A 22,240-nucleotide genomic window follows, 5' to 3' on the forward strand; every position below is an offset into this window, starting at 1 on the left:
AGAAGAAAAACTCATCAGTAAAGTGATGGATTTTCTTCTCGCTTCACATGCCTCATGCTTTGATGATCAAGGGATAATTTCTAAGCATGTTATAAACAGAAAGTTTTAAATCTGTTTTTCTTGGGCTATTTGAGGTCAGTATGCTAAAGAAGAATGACTTGATCAACACATTTTAATATAATATTCTTTTACAAGTCTTACAAAACCAAGCAGCACTGATGTGAAACCTTAGTTTTGGGCATTGATGCTACCTGAGATAACTGTGGTCGCCTCCAGCTGACAGGCACCAGAATGGTGTTGGAATTGGATCCAGAAGAAGTGGAGGAAGTACTGCGGGTCACAGCCATGGCTCTGGCTTTCCCCTCTCTACCCCCTGATCCTTGGAGCTCATCAAAACGGCGCCCGATCACCGGTGTCTGGGAAGATAACAAACAGAAAGACATGCAAATTTTTTGATGATTTGCATATTGCATGCGTTGAGGAAATCCTTTTCTATTTATGACCTAGCAAAACATGGGGGTGTACTGTAACTGCAAGTCAATGATGGGCATTTACAAAAAGAAGCTCAGTAGCAGCAGCTTTCTTACCTCAGAGATGTCAAATGTGAAATCCAGAGTTTTCCCAGGGAGAGCTTTAGCAGAGCCGTCCCACACTCTGCTGACCTCTAGGTTGGAAAGATCACCCTGTGTGTGGCCGTACACTGGATGAACAAGGCTGGCAGAGCGTGATACCACCAGCTTCAAGATGTTTAAGGCATCCTTCCAGTGTACTGTCTATAAAGTCACATGTCAAAGACAGAGTAAGAGAAACAGCAGTGCATGCAGTGCATTTCTCTAAAATGAAGACCGAGTACTGTCCGACACTCACCTGGACAAACTTCTCAATGGTCTTCAGGACATCAGCGTTGAACTGTTTGACCTGCACAGCAGTCAGGTCCATGTGGCTAAGCAGACAGTAGATGATTTGGAGGAGAGACTGTTGCATACTGGGAAGTCCCTTATCCAGCAGCTTGGAGAGAGAAAGTCACATTCAGTAAGCACGCAGACATAAACCCAATCTTGCTTAAGGGCAAAGTCAATATGTGTATAACCAACTTGTATAACTTGTATAACTTGACTGTAAATTATTGGATTGTCTTTTAACAACTGGCTGAACAGTGAACAGGACAGGCTTCCAACAAATAATCAGCACAAACCACTCACTCAACATTCTTGCACCAGCTTCCATAGAAACATCCGATAAATGTAAAATCCTAAAAATAGAGAAAGATAAGACATATTTTCATATATAGAAGCACTTACCTCAGCCATATAGGTGACCATGTTGAGCGTTATGTCAGAGAAAGCCTCGTGAAGGTAGCGGCAAACCACGCTGACCCAGGAGAAAGGGTCCCTCGTGTAGGAACGTGTCTTATAGAGCGTCATCACATGTGCCAGATGGGACAGCTTTGTGTTCTTTTCCACCAAACATACCTGAGAAAGTAAACAAAAAAGCAGACAGACACGTTATGTGAGAAATATTGCCTTTTTTGATCTTTTAGTTGTTCTTCTGTGTTTTGAAATGTCAGGTTTTTCCAATCCACTCTGGCTTTTTATCTTTCTCCAAATATACATCTTTACTGTTTGTCTAACAAACCTAAAAAAAAGTCAAAGGAAGTAAAGCAAAAGCAAACTAAAGCCTAGACTCAGCCCACTTGAAGAATCCATAGTATTGCAGTACCTGTGCAATCCTCTCAGCACTTTCCTTACAGAACTGATTTGGGTGGCTAAAGTGCTGGACCAGGTGAGGAAGCAGACACAGCACATTCAGAGGAAAGCCTACACAGGGAGAAGAGTTTGAACTTCAGATACAGCCAGTATAAATAAAAATAAACACGTTGCCGTACGACTACTAAACGATACAATATAAAATCCTCAGTACCTACCTATAGACTGTGAGCTGTCGACAACAGGCACGCGGGAGACTGGCGTGAGCTGGCAGAATAGCTGTAAGGTCAGGTCAGATGTAGCCTGGGAGGTAAATCCCTTCAACAAAAGCTGTTGAATCCCAGAGAACCCGCTCCACCTCAGCTGAGCCTGCAGCTTCTCCAGGCGCTCACGGTTCTCTGCTCTGTCTAAGGGCACCTGGGAAATGAGAGATTTTGGCTTAAGTGAAGCTGAAAGTTGCTTGTGGTACTTATTGTCTTCCACCTGCAAACTGAATATCTGAGATGCTAAAACAATGAATGAATCAATAGCCAGTTGCTAGGTCTGTGGTGGCCTTGAATTAATAGGTTCCAAAGCTTTCTTTCATTTTAAAATAGAAGCAGTGTGAGCGTCTTAGGATGACGTAGTCTTCGTGGCATTAAGGGAAAACACAGGTTACAGGGAATGTTTGCTTTCTTCTGCTTAATCTTGGCTTTAAGTTAACTGTTGTTTTTACAGATACATACATTGTCCTCTGTAATCAGCAATTTTTTTTTATCTCATCTACCTTTGACAGCAGCTTGTGAACGAGGCGAAGTGACATCTGGTATTCAAACTCGAAGTCTGACTCCATGAGCGACACCGCCACCCAGAAGACTGTGGCCAGTATCGACGAAGGATGAGACACGTGCGCGGGATCCGACAGAACGCTGGGATCAATGCGATTTGTCGATGATGTGCAGGAGCCTGAACTTCTTCCTGTTCGTGCAAGGCCGTGACTGTTGCAAGCCTGTAGACCGAAAGCGAGTACAAAATTAGCATTAAGGATTTAGCATTAAGGTGTCAGATTACACAGCAATTTTCCTTTCTTGCCTGTATGCGATCCAGAGTTGCACTGCGAGGGGGATCACTCGACTGGTTGCAACACTCGCCGAACTTCTTGGGGACAGAATAGGAGCGCTGGTGGCGCTGCGATGACAGGCCGACAAATCCTGGGCCAGGGAAGTTCAGCTGACCTGTGCTCTTTCTGTTCATTAGTTTGTCACTTGTCACAAAGTCTGGAGAGGATGTCCTACAAATCAAACACAATGAAAGCAAAATGTTGAATCTGTTGGAGTATCAAGTAGCTCTGAAACACCAGAAGGAGGCTGTTTAAATCTGTACATATGTTGTAATCTTCAAATTATTATTACTTCCAAAGATTTAACATTCAAAGCAGACTAACCTGGTAAGAGCTGCCATAAGGTCACTGTTTTTCAGACACTCTGCTAGATTCACCACTACTGACTCCAGAGTTAACAGCACCTCCATCACATAGCCCTGAAACAGGTACAGGTATGAACATCAGCAATAATGTGAATCTTCACCAAATGCATCAGGTTGAAAGCACTACATCTCTATTATATGTCTCTTCTCTCACCTGCACCTCGTCTCCATGTTCTCCCACCACCTCAACGAGGCGTGAGACCAGATCAGAGACAGCATGGTTGTTGATCGGCTGTTTGAGAGCTCTAAAGATCTGGAAAGATCTGCCGGCATAGTGACGCGAGGAGCTGCACAGAGCCGTCTGTAAGGCCACGTCACTAAGCTGCTGCTCCAGGTGGAAGTCTGTGAAGATGGACATATTTCACCCCTTGTGCAGGTCTAAAATGAGTCGATTATTGCTCCATTTGTGAAGATTGGGTGAGGTCTGCTGTAGCTGTTATTCAGTGGTTTCTCACCTGACTTGGACTCCTTGAAGACAGAGACAACGTGGCGCAGGAAGTTGCTGAGCTGCTCTGTGCTTTTGGAGTTGGGGTTCTTTGGTGTGATGTCCTCATGCACCCACAGTGGCCCAAATGATCTGTGCAATAACAACACAGTACTCCAAGCACTGTATACCCACCACCAGTAGCACCACATAAACGTTACACGAGCAGCTCACACAGTGTGGACTACAGTGAAATTTAAGCGCACGTCACACCCACACGCAGTGTCCACCTCGAGAACAGCACAAAAGATGACCAGAGTTGTGTTTACCTGGTGGAGAGAAACTCAATGAGTTTGTTCGTCTTCTCATCCGTCTCATTGGGCGCATCTTCAAGATCCTCCAGGTCATCGGGTGTTACAAGGGGCAGATTTCCAACACTGCCGGCTGTGCTGCCACCACCCAGGCTAGCAGAGGATGAGTTGGAGGTGGAGCTGAGACCAGAGTCCACCACGGGAGATGCCTGCCACTCCCGCAAAAAGTCTGGTGCGTCTATAGGAATATTATGACATGCTATAGAGAAGTGTACTGCTACAGTAATATAATTTCTGGAGTCTTTAATCTGATTTTTGTGTACTACACTGTTTAGTTTCTTAGTTTTCCAATGAAAAGTGGTCCATCAGGTCATATCTTTCTAGTAAATGTCAGAGGACTGTTAAATGCTTGTATACACACTCAATATTTTCTACTTACGTGACTGCTGGTACTCTGTGTGGTAGCTGGACTTGATTGTGAGGGTCTTGTTGTCGCTGATCTCTCTCGTCAGCATCAGTACTGAGGCTATTACCTGGACCCCCAAAAAGAAGTGTTGCTCAGTGAATATGTAAAGCTTTGCAGAACTCAGTAAAGTAAGTTTCAGTCCTACTTCATGTAATAAACTGGCCGAATAATAACAAACATTAAAATGGAAATCTGACCTGAAAGTTGTTGTTGCAGGAGAGCGCAATGAGGAGGTGAAGAAGGAGACGTTTGCTGTGTTCATAGACCTCTGACCTGTAGTGGTCCAGACCTAGAAAACGAAGTACACACCGAGTAAGACAACAACAGCTTTTGTAGTATTACAAAGGCTTGTTGTGCCTCAATTTGTGCAACAGTGAATGAAAAAAGCTAAAAAAAAAATAAAATAAAATAAAATCAAACATGGATTCCTGGATAACTTCATGCAAAAAGACCAGATGATGCTGAATCTCATGAACTTGAAAGTTAGTATGTAGAATATGCTGAGCGCATAATAATACAGCTGGCATCTGGGTGGGGGTAGGTATGTGTCTACATGCTAGATTGAAAGTGTTTCATTGTGATACTTGAGAACGGCCTGTCCACTTCCACGTCTCTGTGTGATGGCGATAAAACACATCGTCACGCTATGAGCTCAGTGGACGTCACAGAAAATACCTTCAACATCTCAAGGCTATTTTTGTGTGTTTGTTTCGGTGGCAAACACCCTGACACCCGCGCCTTTTGATTTTATCTTGTTTTGGTTCAAGTTCTTTTCGATCTACCACGTGTTTCATTTGCTTTATCAGCGTGAGACTGAGGAATTTTTTATATAACCCATCAAGCACTTCCACATTCTCCAAAATGCATGTAGTACATTCTATGCAGGCGATTTTGGCTTATTTTTCTTCTTACCCCATTTTCCCCAAAATTAATCCATACAGGGTTTAACCGATTCAAGCGTGACATGAGTTCAGTTATGCTTACCTAAGAAGAGGGCATGTAGTAGTAGGGGCAGGTGTAAAGCCCAGTCTTCTCTCACACTGTGGTCTACTACCATCTCGGTCATAAAGATCACTGCAATGTTACACCTGAGGAACACAAATTTTATGTGAGTACGATAAAATCTTGGCATGTTTGATGGAAACATTTGATGTTTGATGTTTCCTGTAATCTGTGCTAGTGCATGAACTGTACATGGATCATAGATTTCAAAGCTCTCTACAACAGTCTTCATTTTATTTATTTAGAGTATTGATCTCTGAAGTGTCAGGACAGGCAGAGAAGATTAAGTGGGAAAGCTCTTTTAATATGAACTATTTTCCTAGTAGACCCTGAGCAAGCTGGCTTGGCTTCATTCTGTGCTTGAGTTTATCCAAAAATCTGAAAGTAGGCGTAACATGTCTCTGAAACGCTGTCTGGCCCTGCTGATTGTAACATCACTCTTCTAGCTAAGATCCTGTTTTTTCAGAAGTTTACTAAAGGTCATCTGTGTTTGTTCGTGTGCACCTGTGCAGTGGTCCTCTAGGTGTGATAGTTTCTGGAAGGTAGTCAACCAGAGGTGCCCAGCAGCCTCCATTAACAGGCATGGGTAACGGCTGAGGACGGTTGGTCTCGAGAATACTCAGCAGCCATCCAGCGTAAGGTGGAAGTGGGTCATCTATGAGCACAGAAAGATTTGGTTAGTAAAATCTGAAACATATATCCCACCAAAGCAATAATTCTGAATTAAAAGTAGTGCACAATTAACCATTTCACTTAAAAAGCATAAGGACTGATCCTTTGAGAATCCTCAAAGCACAGGCCGAGGAGGGGGAGTGGCAGCAATCTTCCACTCCAGCTTATTAGTTACCACAGACCTGGAGTTTTAAATCAATTGAAAGCTTAACTTTTTGCCTTGTCCACCATAACTGGAAAACTCAATAAAAAGTGGTATTTGTTTTATTGTAGGGACCTTTACCTTTCCTTAATACTGTAGTTGTGATTCAATTTTGTTGCGACTTCATTTTATTGTGTTTGAAAAATACTACCAACTGTAGCGCATACGAGGTTGTCATTTTTACACTTTGTTTTTTGCATGAATGAAACAAAGAGTAAGCTTGAAAGATGGCGTTTGGAGTCAGTGTTCGGTCTGTAGCTGTGTAGTAGATGGTTGATGAATTGGCCTGTGTGACTGGGGCCTTAGCTAGCTGTTTAAATTATAGGAATCATCTAACCTACTTTGACAAGAATGTCAATGGCTGCTATTACAAGGTGCATGACAACACATTTAAAACATTTGCTTTTAGTCTCTGTATCTGGCCAGAAAAAAAAATATGTGGGATGAGAAGTTATAGCACAAGAACTGTCAGTAACAATTACCATTAAAGTCTAAAGTTAAAATGGTGAAGATTTATCACTGAAAAGTCTACATCCTCAGAGTCTCTCCAAATAACAGCTGTAAGCTGTGAAAACCCCTGGGCTCTGTGTGTGTCAAAGATTGTACTTTATTCCTCATGAGAACCAAGTCAGGGCTTACTTTTTTCATCCTCATAGGAGCCTCCGGAGCTGTTGCTGTAACGAGACTCCAGTCTGTTGTGAGCCCTCGCCCGGCTGTGAAAAATCCACCACATTTAAAGTCAAACTCAGCATTTCCAGATTTGATTGACAATATCCTCATGGTATTATCATCGCTACATACAGTAACTGATACGATGCTGACATTTTTTAGCTATCTTTATGACAGCCTCTTGAGAGACTGTCTCACCCAAATAAAACACTGTATCACCATGACAACCCATGCTGCAGCTATAAGTATATAAGGTATAAAAAATGACTTACCGTTCTTCACTCTCTCTGACCATCTTGGTCTCATCTGTCTCTGGCAGGTTTTCCTGACCAGCCACTACGGTGTTACTACTGGAGGTGGTGCCTACACATTTAACAGAAACACAGCAGAGTCATCCATCTGTCACATGAAAAAAGCTGTCAAGTTCAAACCAGGGGTAAGTGTTGAGATGAAAATCTAATTTGACTCCACAGACTGTGACAGGAACACATCCCCTCACCTGTCTGGGATGTGGAGGCTTTGTTGCTGGCAGCAAAGCGATAAAATGGAGGATTATCACAGTGCAAAACCACAGGGTTGACAGGGTCGGTCTGCTGCAGCTCAAACAGGAGCTCCTCCATAGTCTGGATGGTGTTATTGCGACACATGTAAATCACCACCTTCTTAATCTACAACAGATGAGCAAGCATTAGTTAGAAATTCTGGGTTATTTGCATTACTTCTGCATATTTGTTATGATATCTTTGTGAGGATTACTGCATTTAACTAAAAAATGCTCTTACATAAGGCAGTAATGTGGTGTCACTGCTAACACCACACAGGCTGATGAGGAACTGCAGGGTGACTCGCAAGTTGTTGCTCCACCTCTCGTTCGACACTAGAGCGTTCCAGGCATTCTCAATCTCTGGTCCGGGAACCTCATCTCCATACTGTAAAGAGAAAAAAATCTAATTAGAAAGCTAGAGGTGCGTTTGGGAGTTTTCACAAGTAAGAATTAACTCGGCTTCCCACCTTAGCAGTCATGAACATGAGGTTGTTGAGCACCAATGATGTTGCCTGCAAGGAGCCCCAGCCGCTGCCTCTCAGGCTGGGGGATGCACTCAGGCCCCGAGCCTGACCTCGAGGTTCTTCCTCTGGTGTGCAGGGACTTGAAGCAGGAGGTAAGAGACCTGTGTCCACTAGCTCAATGTTACTAAGCCAGGGTAGCAGGTAGGATAGCATGATCTGTCTGCCATTAGGATGGGTGGTTGGGAAACGTTGGCTCACCTCTGCAAATACCAGGAGAATTCACTTATTCATTTTTTTTTAACTTATGCTGCTTCCTTATTAACTTCTCTTCCACATTAAAGTGTAAGGAGATACCTTTTTCTAAAAATGCATATAGATATATTAGTTAGTTTATATTTAACTGTTCTTTTTTGTTGCATTTGTACCATTTGGAAGAATTCCACAGAAGAACAGATGAGAAGAATTTACCTGAGAAAAGAGGCAGCGTGAGCTCTGGGTACATGCTGGCAAGCTGGATGGAGAGCTGCGCAAGGCTGACACTGTACAGAGGAGGGAGGGGGCCGTGCGTCCCATACAAAATATTACCAGGCTTCTGCTCCACCATCCGCTTGGAGTATGCACACAGCTTAGATTCCAGCACCTGCAGGAAACATTTATTTTTAAATCTTTGCCAGGTTTTGGCTTTATGACTTTGTTTAATATGTGCCATGAAAGTGAGCATACCTGCATCAGCTGCATGGAGATTTCATATATTTCCCTGCTGGTGTCTGAGGCTTTGAACAGCACGAGGTTGAGCAAAGTCACAAGGTCACATGGATAATTCCTGGCATAATAAATAGAAAGAGCTATTGGTTACTGTAAGAACTCAACCAATGAGTATTAACAAGCAAGCGGGCATCGTGGTAAATAAAGTAAGCTTTATATCTACATCTGTTCCCTGATGGTAAAAACATCAGGAGTTCAGATTAGAACCAGGGTGTGATTCCCGACCTGTTACCGCACACTGTGGCGATGGCCTTGAAGCAGCCAGATGCAAGCTGGTAAGACCCGGTGAAGCAGCGGTCCACGGCCCAGTTGAACAGGTTGATCTGATCTGGATTCAGTTCTAAAAGCAGAATGACCACCTCACACCCCAGACGATGCACCTAAAGGACGACATGTTATTGTGTTGTGGTGCATGTATTAAAAACTGATTTGTAACTTCTTAGATTAAACTAAAATGCCAAAATACATGTCATAGAGAGCTAACTGTACAACAAGTTAAACCAAGAAATCCTTGAGTCCACCTACCCGTAAGTCATGACAGGCCAAGATGTTGTCAAGCCATTTGTAGAGATAACCATCAGTAGAGAGACCCACGTTGTCAAAAACTGGACCACAGCACAGAACTGCTGACATGGCCTGGGAGACAAAAGCAAAGCAATGCTTATATTTCTGTAAAATATCCTGAATTACTGCAAAAAGAAGTTTGGTGATTTGGGACCTGCTTACCTTGAGAGCACTATACTGGTAGCGAGTGATCTGGTGGTTGCGGTCACTGTACCGGTCAAGAGGCGTAAACATAACACTGAAGGGCCCGGCCCACTGGCTGAAGAGAATGAAGAGATGGTGCCTCAGAGACTGCTGAGGGAAGAGGAAGCGCCTGTGGTGGACTGCACAGACGTGAGAGAAAGAAAGAGAGACACTGAGGGTGAGAACAAGAGACAAAATGACTCCGAAAAGGCCAGTATGTTGCCTGATACTGAAAAATGGACGTGTAGTAGTCAAACTAGAAAATTACTATAAAATTAAAAGGGTAAGAAGTAAAATAATAATCTTACCAGGCACACACTGGATGAGATTGGCTACCATCCCACTGAAATGAGCTCGTATGTCTTTGAGCACGTCCAGTTCTTTCTCATTCTCAGCCTCTAGAAGCATCCGGGTTAAGTCCACGTACTCGAGGAATAAAGCACCCAAGGCCAGGGAATCACGCTCCAGAGCTCCATTAGTGCTACAGGAAAACAAGGAGGAAAATATGACCTTGGTAAACTAAACGAGACTAGAGTTACAGACAGGAGGAGATGAGAGATGAATATAGTCTAACTTTTTGTGTGCATAAGGATCAAAGCCCAGTAAACAAAACGAGATGACTCAGTGCATGATACATGTATGTGCTACCTGTCACTGATGACTCCTGCGTTAGCCAGTAGTTCAAATATCCTCAGCAGCTGCAGCCTGAGAAGATCCCTCCTCTCTCTACGCTTCTTGTTCTGGAAGCACAGACAGGTTGTTAGTTTCCTGCCACAAAGCAGATCCAGGATGTCAAAGTCATTTTACTTCCTGGGCCACAATCCACCAACTCTGACCTTAAGTAGGTCAGACCAGTGAATCTCCCCTTTTTGTCAGTGTAAAAAACTTGAACTACACACTGAATCCCTCAGATATCTTCAGCTAAGAAAAAAGAAGTGCAGTATTTCTGTTTTTCTACAGGATAATGGAATACTGCTGTAGTAAATGGAAGAAATTAGCAATTAACTCTTTCTTTCTATTGTAGATTTTGGACAAAATTGAACTTTTCTGTCATTTAAATGTTCATCTATTACTCCTTTACTTTGGTGTAGTATATATGGCCATGGTCATTTGTCAGTAGGAAAAGCTTTAAAATGTTAAGGAAAAAAAATTACAGTGAAAGTCCAAAATCGAGATTATCCTCCTAGGACCCGGGGTCCACATATGTGGACATCACATTTTGGGTTATTTAGACCAAAATACTCAGTTTTGCTTTACAAGGGCCTGATATCCACTTACAAGGACATTATACTGTTACTGTTCTATTGAAATTTTAAATGAATATCCTTATATGTGGCTCTCATTTGTCTTAGAAACAAAAATTAGGTAAAACAAAATCTGGTAATTCTTTGTTTTTACATTCATCATGTCCCAATCAGCCCAAAGCATCAGTACAACATGCAGTACTTCTGATTATAGTGGACTGTGGACAAAACCTATATTCCATTTTCATAAACAAAACATTATTAATCTATGGAAAACATCAGCTACAACCCTGATTTTATAGTAATCTAGTTTTATACTTAATCTAGAAAATATTCTCAATTTTGCACAGTCAGTTTTCTCTCACAACCTCGGTGTGTGTTTTACCTCAGGCCTACGTTCCAGTGCTTCTTTCATCAACGGATGGAGTTCTTCGACAAGCTCCCTGTTTGAGGGAGAAAAAAAATCAATCAATCAATGACCTGATTGCCAAAATGCTAAATGAGATATCCTCCCCTGTATATAAATAGTTATTATTCATGGGAACAATGAAGATGTGTGACATAAATCTATGCAGTGCAACCCAAATGTCATGTTCCCTAAAACCACTAATCCTCAGACGCCGTAATGACGGAACAAATTTGTCTGGGCAGACCTTAATCTTTTTAATAACAATGAGAGCCTTTTCAGAAAATACTCTAGGTTAAAAATAGCTGATCTCCTTTAGAATGAAAATGCCATCCTGTCACAATGGAACCTCTGTGCTTTGAAAAAATGTGATATGTCTCTGCCCCTCCAAGAATTTCTCTTCTACATCACTGACTCATTTTCTTCTCTCAGTGTCAGGTATGCAGCTCATAAACAGACAGGTGAGAGTAGGTAAGATAAAACCCACTGAAGAATCGTGTCTTTCTCATGGAAGAGATTCAGATCAAATCTGGCATATCATCTACTTAGAACTGTATTTGTTCTGTCTATTCAGTCTTTTTCAGTTCATTCTCTGCCAAAGGCAAGAATAACATTAGCACTGAAACCAAGGCTAACATCATCAAAGCAGGATTTGTGTTTTATTACTGTTGTGTAGGTTATTATTCCAGTACCTGAAGACCAGAGCATTTGTGCATCCGAATCCCAGCACTAGGGACTCTGTGATTTCCAGACTCTCAGCTCTCATCAGTGGGACGAGCTGCTTTAAAAGCCAGGCCACAGAGGGCGTGCCTATAACCTATGAAACGTAAATAAATAAGTAAAACACACGCACACAGAGATCAATCTTTACATTTTAAAATATCACACTTTAAGTCCATTTTGCTCTTTGTTTCCAGATCCAATCATTTAAGCTTTTCATTAGTTGGAAATCAATAAATAATAAGATAAGATAAGATAAGATAAGATAAGATAAGATAAGATAAGATAAGATAAGATAGAACTTTATTAATCCCTCGGGTGGGTTCCTCTGGGAAATTCGATTTCCAAAAAGCACAGCACCGACAGAAGTTACAGAATATTATATATACACACACACACACACACACACACACACACACACACACACACACACACACACACATATATAAATACAGAGACAAATATAAATAAAATATATGAAGGGGATAAATAGAATAAATAGGAATAAAAAAAAAATTGTGCACATTTCTAAACTCTACGTCTCTGCTATCAACTGAAGGACAAATGCGCACCTTGTTGTCGTAGGTGACGCTGCCATCAGGTGTGGTGGCAGTGATCTCAGGTGTAGACGCTCTGAGATGGCCAGGTGACATGATGCTTGGCTTAGCCACTCCGAGACAGAGGATTAGGTAATTGCGCCACAGTGAGATGTAGCTGTCGCTGGCGCCTGCCGTGCTCGTCTTCTTAGCGTTCACTGGGCTGCTGCATGAAGACAGGTGAAAATGCATTAGTTTAATCTTTCATACACAAGTTGCTATCATTGCATGTCATTTTATTTAGAGTGAAATCCTTAAAGTGTAATGTAATAAATGTGAATTCATGTACTTGGGATCAACCAGAGGCAGCAGCAGCTGTAGCCGTGTGAAAACGTAGGGCCAGGCGTATCCTAGAGCAACGGGGCAGTGCTTAGGCAGATGCTCTTGCCGCAAAAAGATGTGCAAACAGAGCACCCATGGGTCCTTCACACACTGGGCAAAAATCCAGACATGGCTGGGGCTCTTCACGTCGTACGAACTGCTCACCAGTCGAGCCGTCCACTCCACTAGCCACTGGAGGTCAACGTGGTGGCTGAGAGGCAAGGTGGACTGAGAGAGGCAACAGGAGCAAATAAGTCATTTGTAAAATCACTTATCACATCGATACACTTTTGTTACTGATCACTCTCACATTCTAAGCACAAATATACATACTGAGTCAGAAACAGCCACGTGAACAAAGCTGTCCATTACAGCAGGGCTCAGCTGGTCCATGACCTCTATCATGGGTTTGTCATCGTCCTTTAGGGAAAGACATTTATAGAATCAGCTATTTTTATAACAGCGTCACACAATGCATGTCTAATCACAGCAAGTCAGATGGCTCTTCTTCAATCCTATTTCCATACCCTTTCTCCCTCTTTAATCACAGTTTGTCACAAGATTGCTGTTGCATTTGTTACCGAACTGTTTTTGTATTTTTCTTCACTGCTTTGTTACCGTCTATAAAGTGAGACAAGCTGGTGAGCTGGTAGGAGAAGATGTGAGTTTTCTGTGCTTTACCTCAGCATGTCCCAGTGCCGTGAAGAGACAGCGTATTTCTCTTAACACGCCGACTGCCAGCTTCCTTGTGCTGATCTGACACGAACAGAGGAGCAGCAGAGCAAGGCCCTCCACCGCATGGAGTACTGAACAATGAGGGCTTCGCTCTGGCAGTCTAGGGCTGGCCTGATGGAAAGTTAGGAGGGTTAGTAAAAAGTAATTAAGCATGCATTTTCAGACCGACAAACCCAGAAGACCTCAACAACCTTTCAAGCTCAGTGGCTTCTCTAAATGTTTTTAATATAATTTTAAATACACTGAACATCATGTCTCCTAAAGGAAAGGAAATAGTTGGCTTAAGTGTGACTGTCATAATGATAAAGTACTCTATACAAACCTCAACTCCCCCTCGCATCTTCCCCTGGAGCTGCAGAGCTAACCTCCACTGTGTGAGCAGCTGGAGAAGAAGCTTGACGGATGCATCCTGCAGACACTGATGGGTGTCTTGGACCTGGAAGTATTTAGCATACGACACTCCTGTTGTGAAGTGAACCCCCTTCGGTCATAACTGGTAACAATGTTTTATGAAACATTGTCTTTGAAATTATGAATAAGCATATAATAAAGAGGTCCTATTGTAAGAAGCTACTATGATGGTTCTAAATGTTCACCTTTCAGTTTAAGGACCACATCACTCTGTGAGAATCTAAATTAGTTCTGGGGAAATGTTTCTAATATGTCACTATGTAGGTAGTATGATTTTAACACTTTAGAAGAGCAGCATGAAAACATCCGAAGGTTGTGCTATACCTCACGTAAAAGGAAATGTGTGTAACCAAAAAGGACGTCTTCCCTCCAGTCTGAGAAATCAAGTAACAGGCTCTGCAGGGAATTCTGGGAAATAAGACGAAGCTCATCGTCCATGTGCACTGTGAGTCTGAGGGACAGACAGACAAAAAATAAGCAAGATTTGTGTTACAAAGCTTGTATTTCACCAAAATTAAACTAAAATTGCAACTGAGTGAAAAGAAATTTGAATCAAAAAAAAGGATAAAACAATAATAAAAATATAAGGAAGCAGGAAATCTGGTTAGTTTTTGTGTGTTGTTTGCACTGAATGCCTGTTGTGAAATTCCTACATGTTTCCCCTGAAAATATGCAACCACATTAAGACAAAAAAGCCTTAAAGTAACACAGAAACTAAAAAAACTAAACTGAAACCAAGAACTTGTACTGATATAGTTTGACTTATAATTTAATGTATTCTATTCTTTTAATGATTCAGTTTTTTATTGTATTTGTGAGGAACTTGAGCTAGACCTGAAACTTACCTTGATAGCAAGTCTATGAGCTCAGGCTTGGACATGCCATCAGGAAGGATACGAGGAATGGCAGCCACACATGTCCTGAACAGGTCGATTTTAGGCTTCCTTTCACCACTAAAGATGGAAAACGGAGGAGTACATTGGACACTTATTTTCGATCACGTTTGCAAAATTTCAAACGGAATGAAACTCCACTTTGCAGTTACATACGTGATCATATCCTCTGGCTCTTTGTTGAGCATCTGGACGCTTGTGAGCATCATGCAACGACCCACCTCCTTATCCAAGTGCCTCAGGATGTTGTCCAGAGCTTTTCGCACCTGGGAGTAGTACAAGGACATGCCTGTGGGGAACCAGACAGAAACAGAGACGATGAAGGGGGAGACATTCAAATTACAGCAGCCTCCAGACACCCACACAGACCTATTAGCTTGGCTTCCTCTTCAGTGAGTGTCTTGCTGAGATATGTTTTCTTCTTCTTCAGAGAGTTTCCAGAGGGCAGAGTGGCTCCTGTGTTGGGCATAGGAGGCTCTCCATCCTTCTGTTGGAGAGCATCTGCTATCACCAGGAACGCCCGCAGACCAATGTTCATACGCTGGAAGACAGATACAGCGCCAGTTTTTATGCCAGTTTTTCAAGAGCAATGGAAGATATAAAGCAGAATTCAATGTAGATCAACATTATTACATTGTTTCCCAGTAAGACACAGATCCTGCAGTGAATGTAGCTGAGCGGGATCTATTTATATAACTGTTGATATACTGTCAAAAAGCCTCACTGTGACTGTAAACATCCTTAAACTGTGCAAAGCATACTGCACTGTCAGATTACACCAATCGATAGTTTAGCACATAATGTCCAACACAGGATACGCTCACTGCCAAGTCCATCTCTCCTAACTATTATTAGGTAAAGTGAATATCCTCCGTTTCAGGCTAATTACGTTGAAGCTTCCAGCAGACCACATACTGTTCTTTACATTCCTTTGATAGAAATCAAAGTTGGAATGCTTAGATCTATAAAATGTCCCGGGGAGATCCACTGTTGATCTTTGTGCAACTGAATGCCTGTGTCCGCTCCTTTTTACCTCTGGGTTGAGACTGAAGGCTTTGGCAGGCTTCCCAACACTCAGCAGGTCAAATATGATCTCCTTCATAGCAAAATCGAGTCTCTCCTGAAGAAAGGACAAACATGCTGGAGTTACAGGATTTTAGAGGCAACATGGTGTGAGGCAGCAGGTGTATCTGCTGTCAGCAGTGGGACATTTTAATAAAAACTATTTATAAAAAAAAAAATCAAAGAAAAAAAACAAACAAAACAGGACACTGAAGGTCTTATTTATACTTCTTATTTTGTCGGAGTCACAGAAACTCATGTCATGTAGCAACTGGGGTTTTACACGGTTGCTACATGACAGCAGCAAATGCAAGAGCAAAGAGTGCGCTGCACTTAAACAGCATTAGAGCAGGTTTCAAAACCCTCTGCCGCTAATTCAGACATCAGATAGAATGTAATCAATTTTGATAATGGATTCTAGTGAAATGTAAAAAAACATCTCATGTCCTACATTGTTGGTCAGCCTCTACTTTTCATTACTGTTTAGCTTTTGAGTAGTTACTGGAACCGTGTCAGCTCAGAATTTTGGATTAATCATTGCATTGGTCTGTTTTTCAGTAACAGTACAGAAAAAAACACTATGCTATGCACACAAATGTGACTTTATTTCTCTGAGCAAGAACAACACTTTATGTGGTTTGGTCACTCATGCCATTTATCAAGGTATTCATTTTTTACAGATAATGAAGGTTATAATCTTGGTTGTTTCTGTGTTTTAATTTTTTCCTCTTTGACTATATTTAACTGGTTTATGGATTTTTATATGTGTGTGCTATTAATTTATGCAACTTATGAGCGTACCACTTTTCTTCTTGTCCCCGGACACTCTTGAAAAAGAGATTTTTAATCTTAAGAGTTTATTTTTTTCATGGTTAAATAATAATAATAATAATAATAATACCTGGGCAATAAACTGGATAATCTTGACAAAAATATTCAGAGGCATGTCTCTGGGCACGACGCTACGACTCCCTTTGGGGAAGAGAGTGGTGGTGATGGACGTCAGGCGACTGAGGGACAAAGAGATGTAAATAATCTTAGCATTGTAATTCCTGATGCATTTGACTATATTTACAAGTGTACCATGTTTAAGGGAAATTCCACTAAATAACTTAATCATACAAGTTATGGCACAATTTTAAAAAAAAGAAGAAGAAGATTATTTCTGGAAAGATAACTAATGATTGCTTAACATGATGATACCGAGCTTCCGATTACATCTTACATGCTATTTTACAGAAAAGTAACAGATGTAGCATTACCTTTGTGTAGCAGTGTTGCTTTCACACTTTATCCGGATCATGTACACCCACAGCAGGCGGTAGAGTGATTCCAGAGCCACTCGTGCCATCTTGGGGTCTTTATTCTGCATTCACACGCATGCAGACAAAAAAACAATTAGACTTAAAACAGGTAGAGTTTGTTACACATTGGTAACAGAAATGTTTTCTCTCAAAACAAACCCTAAGGGGCATTTCTTTCTGTTATTGTACAGGCACAGTATAAATTGTTGCTGTGTGCCCAACATACACTGGATTCTAAAGATTTAAAGTGTAATCATAAACTTTACGAGGCTTTATGAGCCCCGGTCAGTCAGTCTCTAAGCTGCAGTGCTTCACTTGAAGCAATAAACACTGACGGGTGATTTTAAAGCTGAAGGGCTAGCGGGTAGAGCAAATATTTTGTAGTGTTTTGTGCATGTACAGTTCACTTTTCACACATAATTTATTTTTATGAGTATACTGTTTTGGGAAACAAACAGCCCTTTCTACAGTAATTTGTGGATTTGCATCGTACAGACGAAGCAGCTGACCTTGAGGTTCGAGAGGCAGTTGTTGAGAAAAATGTGCCAGCGGCTGAGGAAGAACTGCTTCTGACTGACACACAGCAGGCAGGTCACCAGAGGATACAGGGCCTGGTGCAGGGAGGGAAGACAGATGGGAGAAAATTAAATGAGGCGCATGACAAATTTGGGAGGGATGAACCGACCTGTCAGCCAAACATTGATGTTGATAAACAGCACTTCTCTGATTTGTTACAATTTTACTCTGGATGAAAGCTCAAAGGTAGTGCGATGATGGCACATCAATGCAAATTTCATTACTCATTCTTTCTCCCCAACTACACAAGAGACAGAGACAGTCTGACTAGCTGCAAACTTTAACCCAGGTATTGAAATCCATCTTTGTCCTTTAAAAACAAAAATGTATATCAAACCATCAACAGTGTGAGTTTTCAGAAGTGACTCATATTTACGGATTTTTAACAGAAATTTCATGTCCAGCAGGCTCAGACCTGACATCTCCTCTACACAGTCATTCTTAAAGGTTATGTAAGTCAGAATGCAGATCATTCTTTAAAACAAATTCTTTGCTAATGATCAGCGCGGATCGAGAGAGGCGTCGCGACTGGTTTTGGAACCTCTAACCTTGAGAAGCGCACCTGTCACTCCTTATCAAAGTGAGCACTCTTTATCTGATTCTCGCCCATTTCTTTCTTTCACTCAGACACCCAGAATGCAAATGAATAACAATTATGGAAAAGCACCACATTGCTATCATTCCTGTCATGTTTGTCAATTATGATCTCCCTGACATGGCAGATGACTGCTTGTTAGTGTGCATGCCTCTGTGTAATTCACTTGGAAAAAGTGAACCCCCCCCCAAACAAGAACTTTTGTTTGGAGAGAGGTGTGTCAGGTCTTGGCTGCATATGGGTGGCTTGGAGTATGCAGAGAATCTGCAAAAATAATGCAGCACAGCGGCCTGATGGCATGTCTTGTTATCAAATGTGCCCGTCAAATAACCGCAGGACACATCCCAAAGGTGGGGCTACATCTTAGAGAATGCACCACCTCAGCGAGCGTTGTCATGCATCTAAGAAATTTCTGAGAAGTTGTGTCTATATTTTAAGGAAGTTATAGCACGGAAAATCACATACAGTTCAGTAACCTTGTAATCAAAGCCTAGCCTTAGTGCACTGTTTTAATGAGTCAGATGAACTGCTGATTTCCCTGCCTACCTCCATGCTGTAGGCAAACACTGTCCATCTGGCGCAGCTTCAAAAAATAGCCAGTGCGCTGTACACTACACTCTTATCTCGTTCCCACGAAGAGATAAAAGCCCACATGTTGGGAGAGTTACAGTAAGTGCTTTCACCAACTGCTAGTAATGGAGAGGAAATGAAGAGAGATTACCAGTGGTGAAACCGAATACGGGGAAAAAGTTACCAGAGAGTGTTTCTTCCTAGAGGACAGGTCCAGTGTGGTGTCGTACAAACTTTCGACAAAATTTCGTAGACACGGCACGTTCACCTCATTCTTCACGGTCTGGAGGAGGAGAGATAATGCAGAAGTTATGTCGATATACATTGGATTTCATTTTTCCCCCCACCAGAACAATTTCTGTTAACCTGATCGAGACAAACGGAGCATTATATACTGATGATCCTAAGACATCAGACTTATCATATAAATGGAGAGCAGTAATTTCAATCTGGGCCTGTCCTAATGTCTACTCTTTTTTGTTCTGAGGAGTAAGATTAAATGCACTTACAGCAGCTACAGGTACGAGTATTTCCACAAAGAGTCCAGCTAATGAGTGCTTAATGTCTTTATCTTTCACTTCCAGGAAATACTGTGCACACTCCTGCAGACAGAGAGAAGGAAAGAAAGAAAGAGAGAGAAAGTGATAAAAAAAATCTCTGTATGTGTCCATTGCTTTGTTTTGCAATGGATCATGGGAATTCTTGCAACTACGACTCACATCAGAGGCGTGAAAAACAAGGCAATTAACCCAGATTACTTTGTAGAACTTGGTTAGAAAGCCATATGATGACACTTAAGAGCTTCCAGGTACAAATATTCCAACCAAAAAAAACAAAAAATCTACATCATTCCTTTAAGCTTTCTAAATACAGCCCACTTTGGCAAGGAAGCTATTACAGTAGTAGCTCAGTCTACCTGCATGAACTGGAAGGAAGCTTCAAAGTCTTCCACTGGGTACATTTTGATGCGGAAAAACTTGAGTCCCATGATGAGGCTGATGGTGGACTGGATGACGTACGGGCTCTGCTCTTTCTGCCTCAGCTCCTTGAGCTCGGAGATGAACTTCTTCCTCACTGCTGGGAACCTGCCGAGGAAATGGTGACCAGATATGAGCAAGTCTCGTGAGTTTTAGTAAATACCATTATATCTATGTCTAAGTGGGGGGGGGGGGGGGTTTACATTTGAAGAATAACTAAAACAAAGCATCAAGAGTCTTCTAATCTCTGTTCATTTGCATAGATTGAGCACATTTAGTCTGCCCCCCCCGCTCTTTTAAAAACACATGCACATGGGTATATGCTTTTTTGCATATGTACCAACCAGCCAGATAGATTCTACCAACAGTACAACAGTGCTCTACAAGCCTATATTTAGAAAGGCGCTGGAGGGGCAATGTGCAGGGAATATGTACGTGTGTTACTGCAGCAGTTTAGTAAGTGAAATAGTTATTAGCCTTGTTCTACGTGCAGAGAGTTTAAATAAAGCACATATAAACACTGTTATCATTAACTAAACTGAAAAGAGTATGTACTCAAATTTGTCATAGTCCTGTGTGTGCAGAATGCAGTGCAAATAAATAACAGAAAGGTGATTCAGAATGCTACTTGATTAGTGTAAGAACACAAGACAGTTTTTCTCCCTTTGCTCAATTAGATCTCATACTTGGTCGATAACTTTGTTCCATTAAGTTTGTGGATTTTTGGGGTTATTATCTTTGTGTGTGTGTGTTTGTGTGTGACAGTTTGTGAGCTGCCATGTGTAACTGTATTACATAGTAATAACTCAGTAAAATTAGATTTTTTATTTCTTTTTTTTATCCTTCATCGCACATGACATTACGTGACACAGTTGGAGGACCCTTATCATTACCCTTATGCACACAAACACACATTCAGACTTGAGGAACACAGCTATTACTACACTATGTTCTTTACTTGTGCTGAAGTCGGAGAGACGGCATTTGTAATCTCAGATTTCACTGAAAATTGGGTCAAAAAGAGGGCAGATAGCAACTGTTGCCACATATTAAATTTTTAACCCAGACAAACAGGCCCACAGCTGTAACACGACCTGGATTCTACTTCAAATTAAAGACAAAAAATACTTTTTTTTCTCTCTGTTGTATTTCTACTCTATGACCACACATCCTTAGTCAGCAGTTTTTAAAGACTGACGAGACAAGCTGGACTTTTTTTTTTATTGTGAGTTCCACAACCCCACTCACTGTAGACATCTGGGAAAACAATAACACTGTGAAATATTAAGATTTCTCGTACCCACTTCAGCTGTTACATTTTGAAAACACTGGCCTCAATATCAAGCACTCGCTTTCAGTTTTCATTGAGCTTTGGCTCTGTACATGTTGGGTCTTCAGGGAGATTTATTTCTGAATAAAAAAGTACTGGCAACAGGTACAATTACATGAGAGACACAAACATTTATTGCGTGCAGCTACACAAATATGCATACAGTGTAAGCAGTAATTAATTCAACAATACCTCGACTGAGCAACGACTCCCACTACTTCAGCATAGAGGTCAGCTACTATGTGCATGTTCCCTGTGTTAGGCCCCAGATACCTAAAAATTAAACATTAACATGAATATTATCAATCAAGTGCACTAGTTAGTTTTTACGAATTTGAAAACTAAAATGCATTTAATGCATTCTATTGTATCAATATAATTTTTATAGGTCGTCTGTCTTACCCTTCCTTGTATTTGAAGTGCTTGAAGGCCAGGTTAACGACTTCTTGGATGAGTCCATCCAAAAGAGGATGGAGGGGGATCTGCAGTAAAATGTAATTTTATTACACTTACTTTGTCACTTAAACACATACGAGCTATTCTGGAAGGACAATAATAATATGCATTATTATCAGTGCTTCTCCTTTAAACATTTAAAAGACGTTATGCCAAACAGATCAGACTGCAAAATGTGCCCCACCTGCTTTAAAACTTCAATAAGCACCAGTGAAAAGATGAAATCTATCGCCAGATCCCTCCGCTCCAATAAGTAGTCCTTCTGTTGCTCATCACTGAGAAAGACAGACATAAGACGATATTAGTACACTTACAATAACGGTGTCTGTTCTGTTAGGCCCAGGTGCACAGAGCTGTGAAGGTCACTTTTGACTGCGCTATGTAATGCATTAATGTTGCCGGGTCTTCAAAGTTGTCATATTTTGGTTTCTACCTCAAATTCTATGTCTATGTTATATTAATGAGTAAGCGCGACATTCACACCTATGTTTGGACAATGACTGACCATCACTCTAATCATCCTCATCTAAATTTCAGGCTGGTTTGGGAATATTTGAGCCTACATTGCTTGAAATAAATCATTTTAAAAGGAAGGTATTTCACGATCC

The 22,240-nt window shown here is 41.4% G+C and overlaps 1 protein-coding gene across 11 annotated transcripts in view; it reads right to left on the bottom strand.

Annotated features, from left to right (window-relative positions):
* Positions 1 to 22,240, bottom strand: part of fryb (furry homolog b (Drosophila)) — a 57,583-nt gene that overhangs the window by 13,307 nt on the left and 22,036 nt on the right. For 7 of the 11 annotated variants that reach the window (XM_026181029.1, XM_026181022.1, XM_026181023.1 and 4 more), the window contains 49 exons: positions 21,817 to 21,907; positions 21,579 to 21,658; positions 21,369 to 21,449; positions 19,786 to 19,954; positions 19,379 to 19,471; positions 19,054 to 19,152; positions 17,638 to 17,739; positions 17,087 to 17,190; positions 16,726 to 16,834; positions 15,796 to 15,882; positions 15,132 to 15,303; positions 14,919 to 15,051; positions 14,715 to 14,822; positions 14,194 to 14,320; positions 13,781 to 13,894; positions 13,405 to 13,569; positions 13,057 to 13,143; positions 12,692 to 12,951; positions 12,379 to 12,568; positions 11,779 to 11,903; positions 11,066 to 11,123; positions 10,085 to 10,176; positions 9,745 to 9,917; positions 9,416 to 9,576; positions 9,215 to 9,325; positions 8,915 to 9,069; positions 8,648 to 8,747; positions 8,393 to 8,564; positions 7,928 to 8,184; positions 7,699 to 7,845; positions 7,416 to 7,584; positions 7,189 to 7,279; positions 6,887 to 6,960; positions 5,878 to 6,028; positions 5,356 to 5,459; positions 4,569 to 4,660; positions 4,345 to 4,438; positions 3,924 to 4,143; positions 3,626 to 3,777; positions 3,325 to 3,512; positions 3,130 to 3,224; positions 2,778 to 2,976; positions 2,473 to 2,694; positions 1,925 to 2,123; positions 1,720 to 1,817; positions 1,302 to 1,472; positions 868 to 1,008; positions 588 to 773; positions 252 to 416 (listed from right to left, as the gene is read on the bottom strand). In XM_026181029.1, the coding sequence (XP_026036814.1) occupies positions 252 to 416; positions 588 to 773; positions 868 to 1,008; positions 1,302 to 1,472; positions 1,720 to 1,817; positions 1,925 to 2,123; positions 2,473 to 2,694; positions 2,778 to 2,976; positions 3,130 to 3,224; positions 3,325 to 3,512; positions 3,626 to 3,777; positions 3,924 to 4,143; positions 4,345 to 4,438; positions 4,569 to 4,660; positions 5,356 to 5,459; positions 5,878 to 6,028; positions 6,887 to 6,960; positions 7,189 to 7,279; positions 7,416 to 7,584; positions 7,699 to 7,845; positions 7,928 to 8,184; positions 8,393 to 8,564; positions 8,648 to 8,747; positions 8,915 to 9,069; positions 9,215 to 9,325; positions 9,416 to 9,576; positions 9,745 to 9,917; positions 10,085 to 10,176; positions 11,066 to 11,123; positions 11,779 to 11,903; positions 12,379 to 12,568; positions 12,692 to 12,951; positions 13,057 to 13,143; positions 13,405 to 13,569; positions 13,781 to 13,894; positions 14,194 to 14,320; positions 14,715 to 14,822; positions 14,919 to 15,051; positions 15,132 to 15,303; positions 15,796 to 15,882; positions 16,726 to 16,834; positions 17,087 to 17,190; positions 17,638 to 17,739; positions 19,054 to 19,152; positions 19,379 to 19,471; positions 19,786 to 19,954; positions 21,369 to 21,449; positions 21,579 to 21,658; positions 21,817 to 21,907 (6,733 nt within the window). The remainder of the gene's footprint in view (positions 1 to 251; positions 417 to 587; positions 774 to 867; positions 1,009 to 1,301; positions 1,473 to 1,719; positions 1,818 to 1,924; positions 2,124 to 2,472; positions 2,695 to 2,777; positions 2,977 to 3,129; positions 3,225 to 3,324; positions 3,513 to 3,625; positions 3,778 to 3,923; positions 4,144 to 4,344; positions 4,439 to 4,568; positions 4,661 to 5,355; positions 5,460 to 5,877; positions 6,029 to 6,886; positions 6,961 to 7,188; positions 7,280 to 7,415; positions 7,585 to 7,698; positions 7,846 to 7,927; positions 8,185 to 8,392; positions 8,565 to 8,647; positions 8,748 to 8,914; positions 9,070 to 9,214; positions 9,326 to 9,415; positions 9,577 to 9,744; positions 9,918 to 10,084; positions 10,177 to 11,065; positions 11,124 to 11,778; positions 11,904 to 12,378; positions 12,569 to 12,691; positions 12,952 to 13,056; positions 13,144 to 13,404; positions 13,570 to 13,780; positions 13,895 to 14,193; positions 14,321 to 14,714; positions 14,823 to 14,918; positions 15,052 to 15,131; positions 15,304 to 15,795; positions 15,883 to 16,725; positions 16,835 to 17,086; positions 17,191 to 17,637; positions 17,740 to 19,053; positions 19,153 to 19,378; positions 19,472 to 19,785; positions 19,955 to 21,368; positions 21,450 to 21,578; positions 21,659 to 21,816; positions 21,908 to 22,240) is intronic. The other 4 variants (XM_026181025.1, XM_026181024.1, XM_026181030.1 and 1 more) reach the window with 1 other exon arrangement.

The sequence above is a fragment of the Astatotilapia calliptera genome, chromosome 10 (genome assembly GCF_900246225.1).
Source record: "Astatotilapia calliptera chromosome 10, fAstCal1.2, whole genome shotgun sequence".
NCBI lineage: Eukaryota > Metazoa > Chordata > Actinopteri > Cichliformes > Cichlidae > Astatotilapia > Astatotilapia calliptera.